Here is a 16,252-nt window from a genome sequence, read left to right as displayed (position 1 = left end):
TCTCATCAGTGAGTTCAGTTAGAAAGAAGAAAAAGAATTAAAGCGGTAATCAATACCGTGCCGAGTTTATTCTGTATTTATTATAGAACGTTTATTCTGATTCTAGGAGCAGTCGAGTGGTTGTAGAGTCGGTTTGTTCTGTGTGTTCAGTCACTTCCTGTCGGTGTATGTTCTACCTGTGTGGTTGTTGGCCCCGCCCCTAATTGAGTCAAACCTGTGTCCAATCAGCTGCACCTGCCGTGTGTTCGATGACGTCACGTTTATTGTTAAACAAGCCAAAAGGTTTAGGGTCTCCGGTTGGAGAGATCATATCACGGTTATGGATCATAACTATTGATTAGTTTGTCACATATTTATTTAAGTCTGTCACATTTGCGTCAGGCCGATGTCTGTGATGTGCGCGTGAGAGAGAGGGGGGAGGGGGGAGGGGGCGGGGTGACCTGACAGGTCACGTGATTCATGCTGATTTGGATGTTGCGTTTGTTTTAAAACCAGTGGCGGCTGGTGAAATTTTTTTTTGGGGGGGCGCAGTTGGGCGACGCGGTTTAAATAGCACTCAACAATGAGAAGAAAAGAGGTTTTGAGTAGAATATTGTAAAAACCAAAGCTTTATTTCAAGAACACAGCGTGCTCATCAACACTGTCCAATAACAACTATCAACACACTGTAACTTTGGGCATGAGAGGTTCAGAGCAGAATTCTTTAAGAAACATTGGGTTGGGTTTTAGAGGTTTGCAAAATAAAAGAGTTTCACCCTCACATGAAAGAGGTTCAGAGCAGATGTTACAGATGTGGAGCGGGCATGGAAGAAGTCGGCTCAGATGGTGGATTTTCCCAGCACTTATTTATTCTGCAGAAGACAACAGAACACACACATTTGCCTTCTGATCTGTCTCTGCACTTCCACTTCCTCAGCAAAATAAAACCATTGTCCATGGAAGACAGGACCACATTAAATCTAAATAATAACAATTCTCATCAAAAACCATGACATGTAACATACAAGGGAAAACAGAGACCCTAATGGACAAAATAAATAACTACATGAGCTAGAGTCATTTCAGCAGAAACAGAGAAAATTCTAACTTTGAACAAAAGGAAACACATAACTGCAGAAGACAACAGAACACACACATTTGCCTTCTGATCTGTCTCTGCACTTCCACTTCCTAGACACGCAAAACACAATTTACACAAGGAAAATATACGTCGGGCGACGGATGTAGCTAAACAAACGGTGCCAAAGTGGCTCAATGAGACCGCCACCAAACGTATATGTTGACGGTCTAAATGACACGACAGCTGGACGCCGTGATCGTATTTGCGACCATTACTGTATGTAACATAAACGGTTAATTTGTATTAAAGAATATAGCCAAAATAGTGCAACATCGTTTTTCACTCAACTCACCCTCAGCAATATAAAACCATTGTGAGCAGGGTTGCCAGGTCTGTGTGACAAAACCAGCCCAATGGCCAATCAAAACCAGCCCAAAACCAGCCCAATATCAGAACTCAAAATATGCCCGTGCCAAACCATATACACTGCTTTTAAAGTCCAACAGCATTGCTATCATTGCCAAATGTATTGTAATATCTACAAAGTAACAACATATGTTTAGTTTGCCAGCATTAAAAGCAGTTTTCCCTAAACAGTTATTTCCCCTATGTCCTAAAATGGCCTTGTGTAATTAGATACAGTATATTATCATAAATAAAGTGTGTACGTGCTGATCTGGAGTCAGTTTGGTAGGATTTGGGTATGAATAAATTATTTCATTTAAAATATGGATTTTTATTTAAAGATATTCATGTAATTTGCATGCAAAATAGGTCTACCGAACCAAGGACAAAAATTCAACCCAACACTTCAAAAGTGGCGATTCCAGGAAAACCCGGACCTGGCAACACTGCTCTATGGGCTGAGGAACATACGGGTCTCTGATCTGCCCAATAATCCAATCGCGTGCGCACATTTGTGCGCCCCAAGATTCCCGGTTTCATCCGCCAATGTGAAGCCGGTCTTTGCCAAAACGACTGAAATGTTGTATCAATGCCGTACACACACATTAGAACAGCGCCTCGAAAAAGGGGAGGGGCTTCTCTCCGTGATAATGGCGATATATTATATTTTTTCACATTAACTTAAGTTGTTGTTGACAGGGGCTGACGGTCTCCCACACACATTTAGCGCGTCAACACGGTATATTTACTATTTAAATGATTTGGCATATCATGTTTTTTGACAGATTTATTTTTTTTCTTCTTCTTCTTTTTTTTTCATCTCCAAATTTTAAGAGGGGCGGCGCCCTAGCGCCCCCTATGGACGAACCGCCACTGTTTAAAACCCGTCCGCGTGCGCGCGCCTCCGCCTCCCCATCTCGTTTAAAACCGACCTGTCTTGACGTCCTCGGGGAGTGAGACAGGTGACACAGGTGTCCCGAGCTCTGCAGCCACCATGACGCACGTCGCTGCCCTCCTCTGCCTCGTGTTGCTGCCGTGGCCCGCGAGCCGGGCAGCAGCCGGAAGCTCCTCGGTCCTCTGCATCCGGAGCGCGCCGTCACCAAACGGAGACGCCCACCTCACCTTCCTCCGGCGCGCCCCTCCGTCCCCGCGACTCTACCACGGCGCGTGGTCCCGGGAGCGCGCTCTGCTCCACTGCGCGTGGAGCGACGACGCGGCGGTGATCCGCGACTATGTCTCCGCGTGCCGGGAGCGCGCGCACGAGTTCTCCAAACATTCGGATGAAGCCGTGGAGTCCGTGTTGTCGGCGGCGGAGGAGGAGCTGTGCGTGCCCGTGGGCGGCGCGCGCACTGCGGGTGAGAGGCCGGAGAGGAGCGAGGATCATAAAGGTCGCCCCGGAAGGTCAGAGGTCAAGACTTGTCCGCGCGTAAAGCGCGCGCTCACGATACCCGGGACTCTGTGGTGCGGCTCTGGCAACAATGCGCCGTCATATGCAGATCTGGGTGAGTCGGTTTCAAACTGATTATTGATTATTGACCATCATGCCCGGCGGTCACGAGATGATTAAAGAGAAAACAACAAACAGAACCACGTGGACCAGCAGGGAGAGGGGGCGGAGCCTAATGCAGCCGGTTTACATCTGCATGGTTTACATTAGTGTTTTCTTCTTCTTCGAACTTTTCCTTCTTCTTCTTCTCTATCGCTGCTGCTCATTACTGCCCCCTACAGTCAAGTGTTGAAACTGTTGAGTCACGTGACCAGCTGGACGGAGATGGCAGCATAAAGCTCAGCTCCTAGCCCAACCTTGTCAAATAGTTGTTTAATTGGTTCCAACCTCGATATTTTATACTATTTAAAGATAGTTAAAGTAGAATGGCAGGCAAAGGCAGATCTCAACGCAACGATAATGATGCCATTGCAGAGGCAGTGCTGGAGAAACAGAAAAGCTACTTCGAGCCACGCTTTGCTCGGATCCAACAGGTGGGGATCGACAACGACGAGAAGCTAACTGCTCTCCATGCACAGCATCTCTCACTGCGAGCCTCGGCTCGATCAGGTCGGAGGTGGACAGCCTAAGAACTACGGTGGAAAGTAACTCAAGCGCTCTTGACAGCCATGACCACGCTTTGAAGAGCTGGAAGTGAAGCTAGCAGATATGGAGGACAGAAACCGAATGTGCAATATTGGTGTCATTGGTTTGAAAGAGGGGCTAGAAGGCTCTAGCGCAACCCAATATCTCTCTCCCTGTCTGAGTGGTTCCCACAACTGGCAGATCTTCAGATCGATATTATGAGAGCTCACCGAATCGACAGTGAACGGAAGAATAATGTCACAACTAATCGCACGTTGATGTTCAACGTGCTTCGCTCCACAACCAGGCAGGCGGTTCTTCGGGCTGCGCGGAGACTCCCACCATCGATGGTCGGAGAACTCGCTTCTCCCGGATTACAGCAGCTACAGTCAAACGCCGCCAAGCTCTTCGTCAAGCTATGGATTCAGCTCGCACCAAAAGGCTCTGGACTCTTTCCTGCTCCACCCGGCAACCCTGGAGATCAAGGAAGGCGCCCAGTATCGAGCCTTCAGCTCCGCTGGAGATGCTGAGCAGTCCGTGAGCCGAGCTCCCTCTCGCCCGCCTGCTGCAAGACGACGGCGGACCGACGGCTGCTGCTCACAGGACCGACGAGAACGCACTGGAAGAAGTGCAGCACTCAACTGTCTGCCTGACGATGGACCCTCGGTTCGTCTCAATATCCCAGTTCTAGTGTTATTACATTGTCTGCTTTGTAGAGACGGAATGCCAGATTGAACTGTCTTCCTATAGCCTGCTCGCTAGGCTTGTTAGGCTAACATAAGTTAACTACGAGGCCATTACGCCTTCGCTTTCTCTGCTTTTTACTGTTGACGAGGAATCTGTTTATTTTACGTTAATTTAATGTGGAACCAGTTAATGTTGTAAACCAGGTACATATGGGCTATGTGTTCCTTTTTACTGCCCCATATCCACTCTGGATCACAGACCTATTCTGAGTGTTAGCTTTCTAGCTATGTTTCCCCCGCCTCCCCCTTTGTCTCATTGTCATGTCGGCCGTGTTCCCTGTCTTGCGTGATGTGTGTTGTGACCCAGCTTTGGATGCAATATTGTTGGGATTCAACGAGGTGAAGGGCGATAGCAATATGCTTCTCCACTTAGAGCGCAGCCTCTTTGATAATGGGTGATCTTACATTTTTAGTTTGGAATTGTGGTGGACTGAATGCCCCTCATAAAGGAACCAGCTCTTTAGGCTTACTAAAAAAGAGAAACATTGACATTGCATTCTTACAGGAGACTCATCTGCTGCAGGCTGATACCGGCCGTTTAGCCAATAGATTCTATCACACAATTGCGTCTTCCTCAGCCAGCACAAAAACGAAAGGAGTAGCCATTGTTGCTAAACGAAATCTCCCACTTAAAGTGCTGTCCTCTTGGTCACATGACACAGGCAGGATTGTGATCTCCGTGATAGAATTCAATACTCGGAAAATTGCTCGTGTCAGCTTATGCGCCGAATGTTTTTGATGGAAACTTCTATAATACGCTCACCAAACAAATGCTGGAGTTAACGAACTGTTCCTTCATTGTTGGTGCGGATTTCAATGCTGTTTGGGACCCAAGTATTGATCGGTCAAATGCAAAGGCCACAGGGGAGCAGGCACAGGCCACAGGGGAGCAGGCACAGGCCACAGGGGAGCAGGCACAGGCCACAGGGGAGCAGGCACAGGCCACAGGGGAGCAGGCACAGGCCACAGGGGAGCAGGCTCAGGCCACAGGGGAGCAGGCTCAGGGGAGCAGGCTCAGGCTCAGGGGAGCAGGCACAGGCCACAGGGGAGCAGGCACAGGCCACAGGGGAGCAGGCACAGGCCACAGGGGAGCAGGCTCAGGCTCAGGGGAGCAGGCACAGGCCACAGGGGAGCAGGCTCAGGGGAGCAGGCACAGGCCACAGGGGAGCAGGCTCAGGGGAGCAGGCTCAGGGGAGCAGGCACAGGCTCAGGGGAGCAGGCTCAGGGGTGCAGGCACAGGCCACAGGGGAGCAGGCTCAGGGGAGCAGGCTCAGGCCACAGGGGAGCAGGCTCAGGGGAGCAGGCTCAGGGGAGCAGGCCACAGGGGAGCAGGCACAGGCCACAGGGGAGCAGGCTCAGGGGAGCAGGCTCAGGGGAGCAGGCACAGGCTCAGGGGAGCAGGCTCAGGGGTGCAGGCACAGGCCACAGGGGAGCAGGCTCAGGGGAGCAGGCACAGGCCACAGGGGAGCAGGCTCAGGGGAGCAGGCACAGGCCACAGGGGAGCAGGCTCAGGGGAGCAGGCACAGGCCACAGGGGAGCAGGCTCAGGCCACAGGGGAGCAGGCTCAGGCCACAGGGGAGCAGGCACAGGCCACAGGGGAGCAGGCTCAGGGGTGCAGGCACAGGCCACAGGGGTGCAGGTACAGGCTCAGGGGAGCAGGCTCAGGCTCAGGGGAGCAGGCTCAGGCTCAGGGGAGCAGGCTCAGGCTCAGGGGAGCAGGCACAGGCCACAGGGGAGCAGGCACAGGCTCAGGGGAGCAGGCTCAGGGGAGCAGGCTCAGGGGAGCAGGCTCAGGCTCAGGGGAGCAGGCTCAGGCCACAGGGGAGCAGGCTCAGCCTCAGGGGAGCAGGCTCAGGCCACAGATGCTCTGAAGTCATGGGCCAACAGTTTAGGGCTTATAGATACCTGGCGCAGTGAACCCCACCTGTAAGGATTACTCCTTCTTCTCAGGTAGACATAAATCTTTTTCCAGAATAGATTTTCTTTTTGCATCCCCTCATTTATTCAACTCAATTGATAAAGCGGTGTTACTTCCAATGGCACTATCTGACCATAAAGGGGTCTTCTGCTCCACCACCCTAGGCCGACTGTCTCAACGTGCTGCTAGATGGCGTTTCAATACCTCTTTATTAAATAATGAATCCTATGTCACACAATTCATTGCAGAATTCCAGACGTTTGCAGAAATTAATGTTGGCTCTGTAGAAGACCCAAGGATTCTGTGGGACGCAATGAAAGGTTTTATTAGGAGCAATACCATTCTATTCTGCTCTAACGCACGCAAAGCTAGGACACCAACTGTGAAACCTTGAATCTGAATTCACCAGATTAGACTCATTGATGCAAACAAACTTTACTGACCAAATAGCTTTAAAACGATCACTAGTTAAGAAGGAAATAAACAACATTCTGAAACGCAAATCTGAATTCCTAATTCATAGAACGCGACAGCGCTATTACTTCCAGGGTGCTAGACCTAGTCATTTACTTGCCATGAGAATCAGGTCAAGTGACCATTTTTCAGATATTCCGGCTGTTAAATCTTCAGATGGCAATATCAGAACTGACCCTGTTGAAATAAATAAATCTTTTCAGACATTTTATTCTAATTTGTATCAATCAGAGGTTACTTTGGATAAAACCCACTGTGACGGATGGTTAAATCAGCTTGACTTGCCCAAGTTATCAGTGGAGGAATCAGCTGACTTAGACAATTTGGTCACTAGAGACGAACTAAGAATGGCAGTACAGAATATGCAAAGGAACAAATCACCAGGTTTTGATGTAACTTTTTGGGAACAGTTGGGTCCATTCCTTCTTGACATGATTAACTTCTCTATTGGAAAGGGTGAATTCTCAAGGGATGTTAACACAGCTCTGATATCCTTCCTCTTGAAAAAGGATAAGGATCCTCCAGAGTGCTCTAGCTATCGTCCTCTTAGCCTGTTAAATTCTGACTTGAAAATATTTGCTAAACTCCGAGCCCGTCGTCTGGAGTCTCATATGTCAAAATTAATAAACTCTGACCAAACAGGATTCATAAAAACGAGATTGGCGGCAGATAATGTTCGACGCCTTCTCCACATTATTGATGCTGCAGAAGTAAGACACCAATGTCACTTCTCTCTTGACGCAATGAAAGCTTTTGATAGACTTGAGTGGCCATTCTTGTGGTCAGGCTTAGAGGTGATGGGCTTTGGTAACACTTTCATTGGCATGATTAAAGTCATGTATTCTAACCCTTCAGCCCAAGTCTTAACAGGACGCACCTCCTCCTCTTTGTTCCCCGTTTCCAGACCTTCACGCCAAGGTTGCCCCCTGAGTCCTGCACTATTTGTCCTCTCTCTTGAGCCTCTGGCTCAAGCCATTCGCCAATCTGTCGTGGTGTCACCAATATGCATTTGAAATACGCAGCATCACCTCTCATTGCTTGCGGATGATGTGATGGTCTTTTTGGAAAACGCCTCTCAGTCTCTTCCACATCTTCAATCCTTATGCGAGGAGTATGGAAGCTTATCAGGCTTCAAAATTAACTGGTCAAAGTCTGCTTTGCTCCATCTAAACCACTCTGCGTGCAATTCAATCATCTCTGCCAACATCCCCATTGTTAAACAGTTTAAATACTTGGGTGTTGATGTTTTTCCTTGTTTAAACAAGATTATTAAGCATAACTACTCTATTGCTCTGAACAACATATTGAAAGATATGGAAAAATGGATGAGTCGTCCTATGTCTATTCAAGCCCGTGTCTCTGTGGTTAAAATGAACATCTTACCCAGGATTAATTTTGTGAGCTCTATGCTTCCTCTTTCTCCTCCTTCTGACTCCTGGCATAAATTAGAGGCAGCAGGATCGAAATTCATTTGGAAAGGCAAGCGGCCACGACTTAAAAAGTCTACTCTACAGAGGAGAAAGGAGAACGGTGGTCTTTCAGTTCCCAACTTTAAACTTATTTTTGGTCTTTTGTCTTAAGGCCTCTTCATGGTTTGACCCAGATTCCTCAGTGTGCTGGCGTGCTTTAGAAAGTGCTCTGACAGAACCATGGTCACTTCATGACGTTCTTTTTGCCAATATCTCTAACAAACAGTGCCAGCTGCGCTTTGGCCCCATTGTCTCTCATCTTATCAAAACCTGGAGATTGGTTGAAACATATTGCCATGGACCATGCAATTGGCAGACACTCTCTCCACTATTCAACAATAAAGCTCTCCTGATTGGTGGGAGGCCCATAACAGCTCCGCATTGGGAACAGAGGGGGGTTCATTATCTAAAAGACATTTTTAACGAGACCGGCTTGTTATCTTTAACTGACTTACAAAACGCATTCAGTCTCCCACGTTCCTCATTTTTCTTTTACCTTCAATTAAGATCAGCGCTCAAGGCGTATGGTGTCCCCTGGCAGAGAGCTTTGCCCATCCATCCTATCCGGAGATTATTTACAATGCAGGCAAAAACCAGCGGTGTGGTATCTAAGCTCGATCAGTTTCTGGTGACACCTGGCCGCCTCAGCCTTCCTATGGAGAGGGTCTGGGAACGGGATTGCCCAGACCTGGTCACTGGTTTTGACTGGCATGATGTATGGTCTAATATCTCAGAAGTATCACGCAATCCAGACCATCAGCAAATTCACTACAATTTCATTCATAGGACGTATCTCACCCCTGTGAAAATGCATCACATGAAAATAATTACCAGTCCTTTATGCACTTTCTGCCCACTAAACACTCAAGGAACATATCTTCACATGTTCTGGGATTGCTCCCCTGTTTGTCAGTTTTGGAACAATATTGCGTCCAAGTTATCTGTCTTGATTAATGTTACTGTGCCTGTCACTCTGTGTTTTGATTCTAAATGTTTTTGATTCAGACTTTCAGCTCTCTAAAATCCAAATGCGTGTTGCATTTGCTGGACTTACAGCTGCTAAGAGAATGATTGCAACCCGTTGGAAACCACCTCATGACTTGTCTGTTCGAACATGGACGCTTTCCTTTTTGGATGTGGTATATATGGAGATCTCTCCAGCTCGCATCAATGGAGCATCAGAAAAGACTTTGGACACTTGGGTCAACATTGCTGACTCTTTGAAACATATGCTGTCGATGTGTGCTATCGCCCCTTACTTCTAGTTGAACATGTCCTTGGTCCCTATCAATGTTATTTGTCTGTCTGTCTCTTGTGTTGTGTGTATATTTATGTCCCCCCCCCCCTCTTTCCTCTCTGCTTTATAGTTCTGAGAGACTCCTTTGGTCTCAGCATATTGTTTGTAATTTGAAAGGGCACCATGTGTTGGTGTTCCGCCATCCTGTGTGATTATGCTAAATAAAAACATTTGATCGCAAAAAAAAAAAGTGTTGAAACTGTTTGTTCCAGGAGTAAATCGTAACATTTTGAAATCTTGTCGCTGAACGACTCGAGATGAAGACAAAACATTTCAACTTTAACAAGTCGTGCAGAAACACCGACAGGCCACGCCCCCCAAAATGATCACGATGAACGTAAACAACAACAAGAAGATCTGTCTGTCATCTGAATGAAATCGCAATTGTGTTGTGGTGATCGTATTGATCTGGTGATCGTATTGATCTGGTGATCGATGCGTCTCGCAGGAGTCTTTGCCGACACCGACCGCTGCTGCCGGGAACACGACCACTGCCAGCACAGCATCCCGTCCTTCAGCTCCCAGTTCGGAGTCTTCAACAGGAACATCTTCGCCATGTCTCACTGCGACTGCGACGACAAGTACGGAACCTACTCGCCGCCACTCGTGTTTCCTGTTGTTTCTCTGTCTCTCCCTCTCTCCCTCTCTGTCTCCCTCTCTCTCTCTCTCTCACTTTGTCTCTCTCTGTCTCTCTCTCCCTCCCTCTCTCTGTCTTTGTCTCTCTCCCTCCCCCTCTCTCTGTCTCTCTCTCTTTGTCTCTCTCTCCCTCTCTGTCTCTCTCTGTCTCCCTCTCCCTCCCTCCCTCTCTCTCTCTTAACCCAGACGCTCCGCCGCTGCAGGTTCCGCGTCTGTCTGCAGGCGGCGGGCGGCCGGGTCTCAGCGGTGGTGGGCTACATGTTCTTCAACCTGCTGAAGGTGCCCTGCTTCCTCCTCTCCTCCCGACTCCAGTGCACCGAGAGGAACTGGTTTGGCATGTAAGCAACAAGAGGAAAACGTCTCTAAGCTAACGCAGGGAATCAAAACCTTGTCTCTTTAGTTGTTCTGGTCCTACTGTTAGGAGACAGAGCTAGGCTAGTGGGTTAGCCCCCTGTAGCCAGTCGTTATGCTAAACGGCTGCAGGCCAGTTAGCTTAGCATGTGCTCAGCATGTGCTTAGCATGTGCTTTCAATCCTTTCATTACATTTGATTTAGCCGACTCTTTTACCCAAAGAGACATACATCATGTTCTACAGACCGTAGAGCAGCTCCGGGGAGCAGCTCAGGGTTGCGTGTCTTGCTCAAGGGCACATCGACTGAGCCAGAAGGTGAGTGTGTGTCTTAGCCGCGAGGCGTTTAAATGATTTCCCCCTCCGGTGTGACCTGCAGGTGTAAAGAGCGTAAGATGGGGATCTATGCCGTGGTGCACCCGCCCACCCGGTACCAATCCCCCAACGCCACCGCGCCCACAGGGACGCTCTGGACGGCCGCCCTCGCCCCGCCTTCCTGGAGCTCCGACTCGGCCTCCGGCGGCAACGTTAGCGCCATTAGCAATGTTAGCGCGGTTGGCAACGTTAGCGCCGTTGGCAACGTTAGCGCTGTTGGCAACGTTAGCGCTGTTGGCAACGTTAGCGCGGTTGGCAACGTTAGCGCCGTTAGCAACGTTAGCGCTGTTGGCCACGTTAGCGCCGTTAGCGCGGTTGGCAACGTTAGCGCCGTTGGCAACGTTAGCAACGTTAGCGCCGTTAGCGCGGTTGGCAACGTTAGCGCTGTTGGCAACGTTAGCGCGGTTGGCAACGTTAGCGCCGTTGGCAACGTTAGCGCCGTTGGCAACATTAGCGCTGTTGGCAACGTTAGCGCGGTTGGCAACGTTAGCGCCGTTAGCAACATTAGCGCTTTTGTCAACGTTAGCGCCGTTGGCAACGTTAGCAACGTTAGCGCCGTTGGCAACGTTAGTGCTGTTGGCAACGTTAGCGCTGTTGGCAACGTTAGCGCCGTTAGCAACATTAGCGCTTTCGTCAACGTTAGCGCCTCTCCATCGGAGGGCCTCGCAGCACCGTCAGCGGAGAGGGAAGACGAAGCGGGGAACACTTCACCTGCCGGGGAACAATCTGCGCCGGATGTCGCAGGTATTGAATCGTAATAATCTCGTAAAAGTTCCCAAACCCCCGACGGTAACCGTCGTCTCCGCAGCGAGGCGGCGCTCTGAAGGCGGCGCCTACCGGGACCGAGACCCGGCCTCCACGACCCGGAGGTCAGGACCCCACTCTGACACACAGACGGTCAGAACCGCAGCTCCACAAGAGACTTGTTGAGCATCGTTTTGAAATCACTCGCTTGCCTGAGAAGTAGAGTGACCGGCGTAAACAGGAAGTAGAGTGACCGGCGTAAACAGGAAGTAGAGTGACCGGCGTAAACAGGAAGTAGATTGACCGGTGTAAACAGGAAGTAGAGTGGTTGCTCAGTTCAGTTTGTGTCGGTCTCTTTTGAATAATAAAAGGTAGAAATATTTAGTGTGTGTGTGTGTGTGTGTGTGTGTGTGTGTGTGTGTGTGTGTGTGTGTGTGTGTGTGTGTGTGTGTGTGTGTGTGTGTGTGTGTGTGTGTGTGTGTGTGTGTGTGTGTGTGTGTGTGTGTGTGTGTGTGTGTGTGTGTGTGTGTGTGTGTGTGTGTGTGTGTGTGTGTGTGTGTGTGTGGTGTGTGTCTGTTTCCTCCAGTGTGTGTCTGTTCTCCAGTGTGGGGTCCTGAATCTCAACCAGTGTGTGTCTGTTTGTTCCAGTGTGTGTCTGTTTGCTCCAGTGTGTGTGTGTTTGTTCCAGTGTGTCTGTTTCCTCCAGTGTGTGTCTGTTTGTTCCAGTGTGTGTCTGTTTCCTCCAGTGTGTGTGTGTTTGTTCCAGTGTGTGTCTGTTTCCTCCAGTGTGTGTCTGTTTGTTCCAGTGTGTGTCTGTTTCCTCCAGTGTGTGTCTGTTTCCTCCAGTGTGTGTCTGTTTGTTCCAGTGTGTGTCTGTTTGTTCCAGTGTGTGTCTGTTTCCTCCAGTGTGTGTCTGTTTCCTCCAGTGTGTGTCTGTTTGTTCCAGTGTGTGTCTGTTTGTTCCAGTGTGTGTCTGTTTGTTCCAGTGTGTGTCTGTTTGCTCCAGTGTGTGTCTGTTTGCTCCAGTGTGTGTCTGTTTGTTCCAGTGTGTGTCTGTTTGTTCCAGTGTGTGTCTGTTTGCTCCAGTGTGTGTCTGTTTGCTCCAGACTCGTCCAGACTCTGTCCAAACAGAGCCGGCTGACCGAAGTGCAGACGGTTCTTCTGGGCCGCGTTTCTCAATCCTGCTTCGTGCCACGAGACTGCACAGTGGGCAAAATGTAAGTATGTGATCAGTGTAAAAATAGTTTTTCAATTTCTCAATTAAAGTAATACATTTTGTGTAGGGCTGTGAAACGATTAAAAATTGTAATCAAATTAATCACAGGTTTCTGTGGATTAATCATGATTAATCCCATATTACCGATATTCTCGGTATATTTTTGTGAGACCATAAAGATTTATGACAAAAGACGGATATATACATTTATACACAGGGGTGCACATCACTCTTTCAGTGAGTTACTCAGGTGAGTACCAGGAGATGGTGTTTGGTACTCACTCCATATGTAGCGTCAGCTTTTGTGAAGTCCACCTACGGGGGGGGGGGGGGTTCTAGTGAGAGTGTGGCGCGCCGGCATCGGAGCTCTGCCGCGCGCGAGCCGAGAAGAGTTGTTGACAATGTGCGCGCACACGCCGGCATCGGAGCTCTGCGGCGCGCGAGACGGAGAGCCGAGAAATGTTAACGCGACACTAGAGACAGAATGACACGCTGCTGTAGAGACGACCAACAACAGACGTATTGGAAGCTCATTCTGCACATGCGTTAAAAAAAATTAGCTAATTAATCCTGTAATTTAATCATAACGCGTTATTGTTCACAGCACTAATTTTTAATTAATTTTAAAAAAAAAAATTACAAATATTTTGTATTAAATAATTACAAAAATAGATTTTATATATATAGTGTGTGTATACATATATATGTGTATTTATTTATTTTGTAAGTATATTTTTATTTTATCTATATTTATTTGTGTGTTCGTGTGTGTGTATATATATATATTTATTTGATATATAATATTTATTTATTTATTTTATAGAAAATAAATATATATACTTCTTTTGTGTGTGTGTGTGTGTGTAAATATGTATTTTATATATATCATTTTCTTCTTCGTGTACCAGCTGTACAGCGGACCTGGTGCGGGCAGAGCTTCCTCTGGAGGACCGGACGAGCAGAGCCGACGCGGAGCAGCAGCGCCCTCTGCTGGCCGGCCAGCAGGAGGCAGGCAGGGCGGACAGGAGAGACGGAGCCGTCCGGCTCCACCGGCTGTGTCTCAGGCTGCTCCGCCACAACCGGACCAGAACGCGGGGTCAGGGGTCACGTGGGTCGGCTGTGAGGACGAGGAACATCACGGAGGGGCCAAGTGATGGATCTCACTGAGAGGACCCGATGTTATTCCAGGTCACTTTCATTTAAATCCAGCTCTCATTTTTATCTTCTTTTTTTTTTGCACTTTTCTTTTATGAATGACCAGATTCATCATTTCAAGTTTTAATTCATTCATGGAAGAACAAACCACACTACTACGAGGAAAACTGTTAACTCTGAATTCAAACAAGATGTTAAAAAAAGAAATGGGGAAAAAATGAGGAAACTGGAAGTTTTTAAATAAATATGACCTGAAACAAACTGAAGTATTTATGTAATATGGACCACTTTGAGTCTCTTTATCTATTTGGTACAGATATTCGCAGTCCCCAGAGGATGAACCCGACAGATTAATTGACCACAAGCTCTCATGAAAAGCGTCCGTGAGTTTGATATCAGTTTAACTTTTCCTTCAAAAATAATGAGATTAATCACCTGTTTGAAGGCCGTTGTGGATATTTGTAATGTGTTGTAGATTTATTCAAATTATGTTATTTGCAAAGCTAAAGTAAGAGAAACAATTGTGTAAATAAAAACTCTGATATAAAACTGAAATATTTGATTCCCGATGCGTGAAGAAACTAAACGACTTAAAGTAACAGTTCGATTGTTTGGGGGAAGACTTTGATCCGGTTAGCCTAGCTTAGCATAAAGACTGGGAGGAAGGGGAAACTATCCTGCAGCGTAAAACATCTAATTGTTGTTTTTACACTTTTAGTTTGTTGTGTAATGTTGGTCCTGTAAAAATGAAGCTAACTGATTAGCCTAGCTTAGCATAGAAGACTAAGTGGCTAAAAAGGGCTAACGTTGCTTTGGTTTGTTTGAACTCGTACAAACGGAAATGTAAAACTACAATTTATAGAAGCTCATTTATTGTAATCATTGGAAAAATGAATCCCAGTCCAGGTAACTCAACTCCTCCGTGACGTCACGAGCAGGAATTGAACCCTCCGCAGGACCCGGATCTCTTCCTCTCATCACGTGGTGAACGACTCAAAGGACTCCAGACTCCTGGTTTCAAGTATTATTACCAGCATGAAGTACTTAAAGTATTACAAGTGGCCCCTTAAAGAGAGTTATTATAAACTGAGTTATTGGAGTAACTGAAGTTCTGTATATATAAGTTTAGATACTCTGTGTACTTTAAACTCAAATTATTCAAACTGTTTACCGGACGAATAAAAACAATTTCAGATTAATTAAAATATGAAATCCAAACTTCCTGTTTGTGGATTAAAGTAGAATCGACCAATCCCGTCCGCTCTAGTGTGACGTCATCGCGACGCGTTGATAATGAAACACCGTCAGGCCCGGGACGTTGTGCAGGAAGTACAATGTGTGTATAAGTACACACTATGTGTATAAGTACAAGAGTCCTGGTGAATATCATCACCACTAATAACAGAGTGGTGCCTTCAGGCGTGTGTGTGAGAGTGTCTATGAGTGTGTGTGTGTGTTTGTGTTTGTAAAGCTCTGATGAAGTGACCCATGCCCCCCCCCCTTCTGCTCCTCAGACCTGGATCTCCTCCTCTTCCTCCTCCTCCCCCTCCTCTTCCTCCCCCGTGGTGACGAGGGTCTCCGGCCTCAGCAAGGCGGAGTTCCTGGAGTGCGTGCGTGCTGTCTCCTAGTCTCCTAGTCTCCATCTCTGTCTCCTAGTCTCCATCTCTGTCTCCTAGTCTCCATCTCTGTCTCCTAGTCTCCATCTCTGTCTCCTAGTCTCCATCTCTGTCTCCATCTCTGTCTCCATCTCTGTCTCCTAGTCTCCATCTCTGTCTCCTAGTCTCCTAGTCTCCATCTCTGTCTCCATCTCTGTCTCCTAGTCTCCATCTCTGTCTCCTAGTCTCCATCTCTGTCTCCTAGTCTCTGATTCTCCGTGTCCTGACTGAAGGCCTGAGATCATTTCCTGTCCGCTACCTGCTCGCTATACATTCGTCTGATTAATTATTAATTATCTAATTAATTATTGTCCGACGCCACTCTGTAAAGATCTCTGTGTTTTCCAGTCGTCGCGATTTTATAAAAGCTGCTGAAAAGAATACATGAGGACGAGGTCGGGATGTTTTCTACTGAGCGTCGGCGAGGGACCTTCAGGTCCTGCCGACTTTACTACGAACCAGACTCATATTTAGAGATATGGAAAGACCTGGACAAATAAAAAATTTCCTTTCCTTGTTTTTGTTTCCATAATTAATTCTGTTTCCACTCATAAACTCACCAGAGTCCAGAAGTCGAAATATTCATGTGAACTAAATACATAAAGTACTGTCGTTAAAGGCCTGTTGAGGTACTTGTACTTCTACTCACAACATTTCACTTTAATTTAATTGATATATTTA

General features: G+C 47.5%; 1 protein-coding gene across 1 annotated transcript; it reads left to right on the top strand.

The window, feature by feature from the left end:
- Positions 1-2,399: 2,399 nt before the first annotated feature.
- pla2g3 (phospholipase A2 group III) lies at positions 2,400-16,088 on the top strand. Its single transcript, XM_056432189.1, has 6 exons — positions 2,400-2,967; positions 9,889-10,021; positions 10,280-10,414; positions 12,652-12,762; positions 13,670-13,949; positions 15,431-16,088. Exons 1-5 carry the CDS (start codon positions 2,460-2,462, stop codon positions 13,926-13,928), a joined length of 1,146 nt encoding a protein of 381 aa, XP_056288164.1. The 5' UTR covers positions 2,400-2,459; the 3' UTR covers positions 13,929-13,949; positions 15,431-16,088.
- Positions 16,089-16,252: the final 164 nt, after the last annotated feature.

The sequence above is a fragment of the Pseudoliparis swirei genome, chromosome 15, assembly GCF_029220125.1.
Source record: "Pseudoliparis swirei isolate HS2019 ecotype Mariana Trench chromosome 15, NWPU_hadal_v1, whole genome shotgun sequence".
In the NCBI taxonomy this organism is placed as follows: Eukaryota; Metazoa; Chordata; class Actinopteri; order Perciformes; family Liparidae; genus Pseudoliparis; species Pseudoliparis swirei.
This window is presented reverse-complemented; position numbering and strand designations above follow the sequence as displayed.

Coding starts and splice junctions, on each gene's coding strand:
- pla2g3 (XM_056432189.1), top strand. CDS start 2,460: ATGACGCACGTCGCTGCCCTCCTCTGCCTCGTGTTGCTGCCGTGGCCC. Junction 2,968..9,888: donor GCCGTCATATGCAGATCTGG/GTGAGTCGGTTT, acceptor TGCGTCTCGCAG/GAGTCTTTGCCGACACCGAC. Junction 12,763..13,669: donor GACTGCACAGTGGGCAAAAT/GTAAGTATGTGA, acceptor TTCGTGTACCAG/CTGTACAGCGGACCTGGTGC.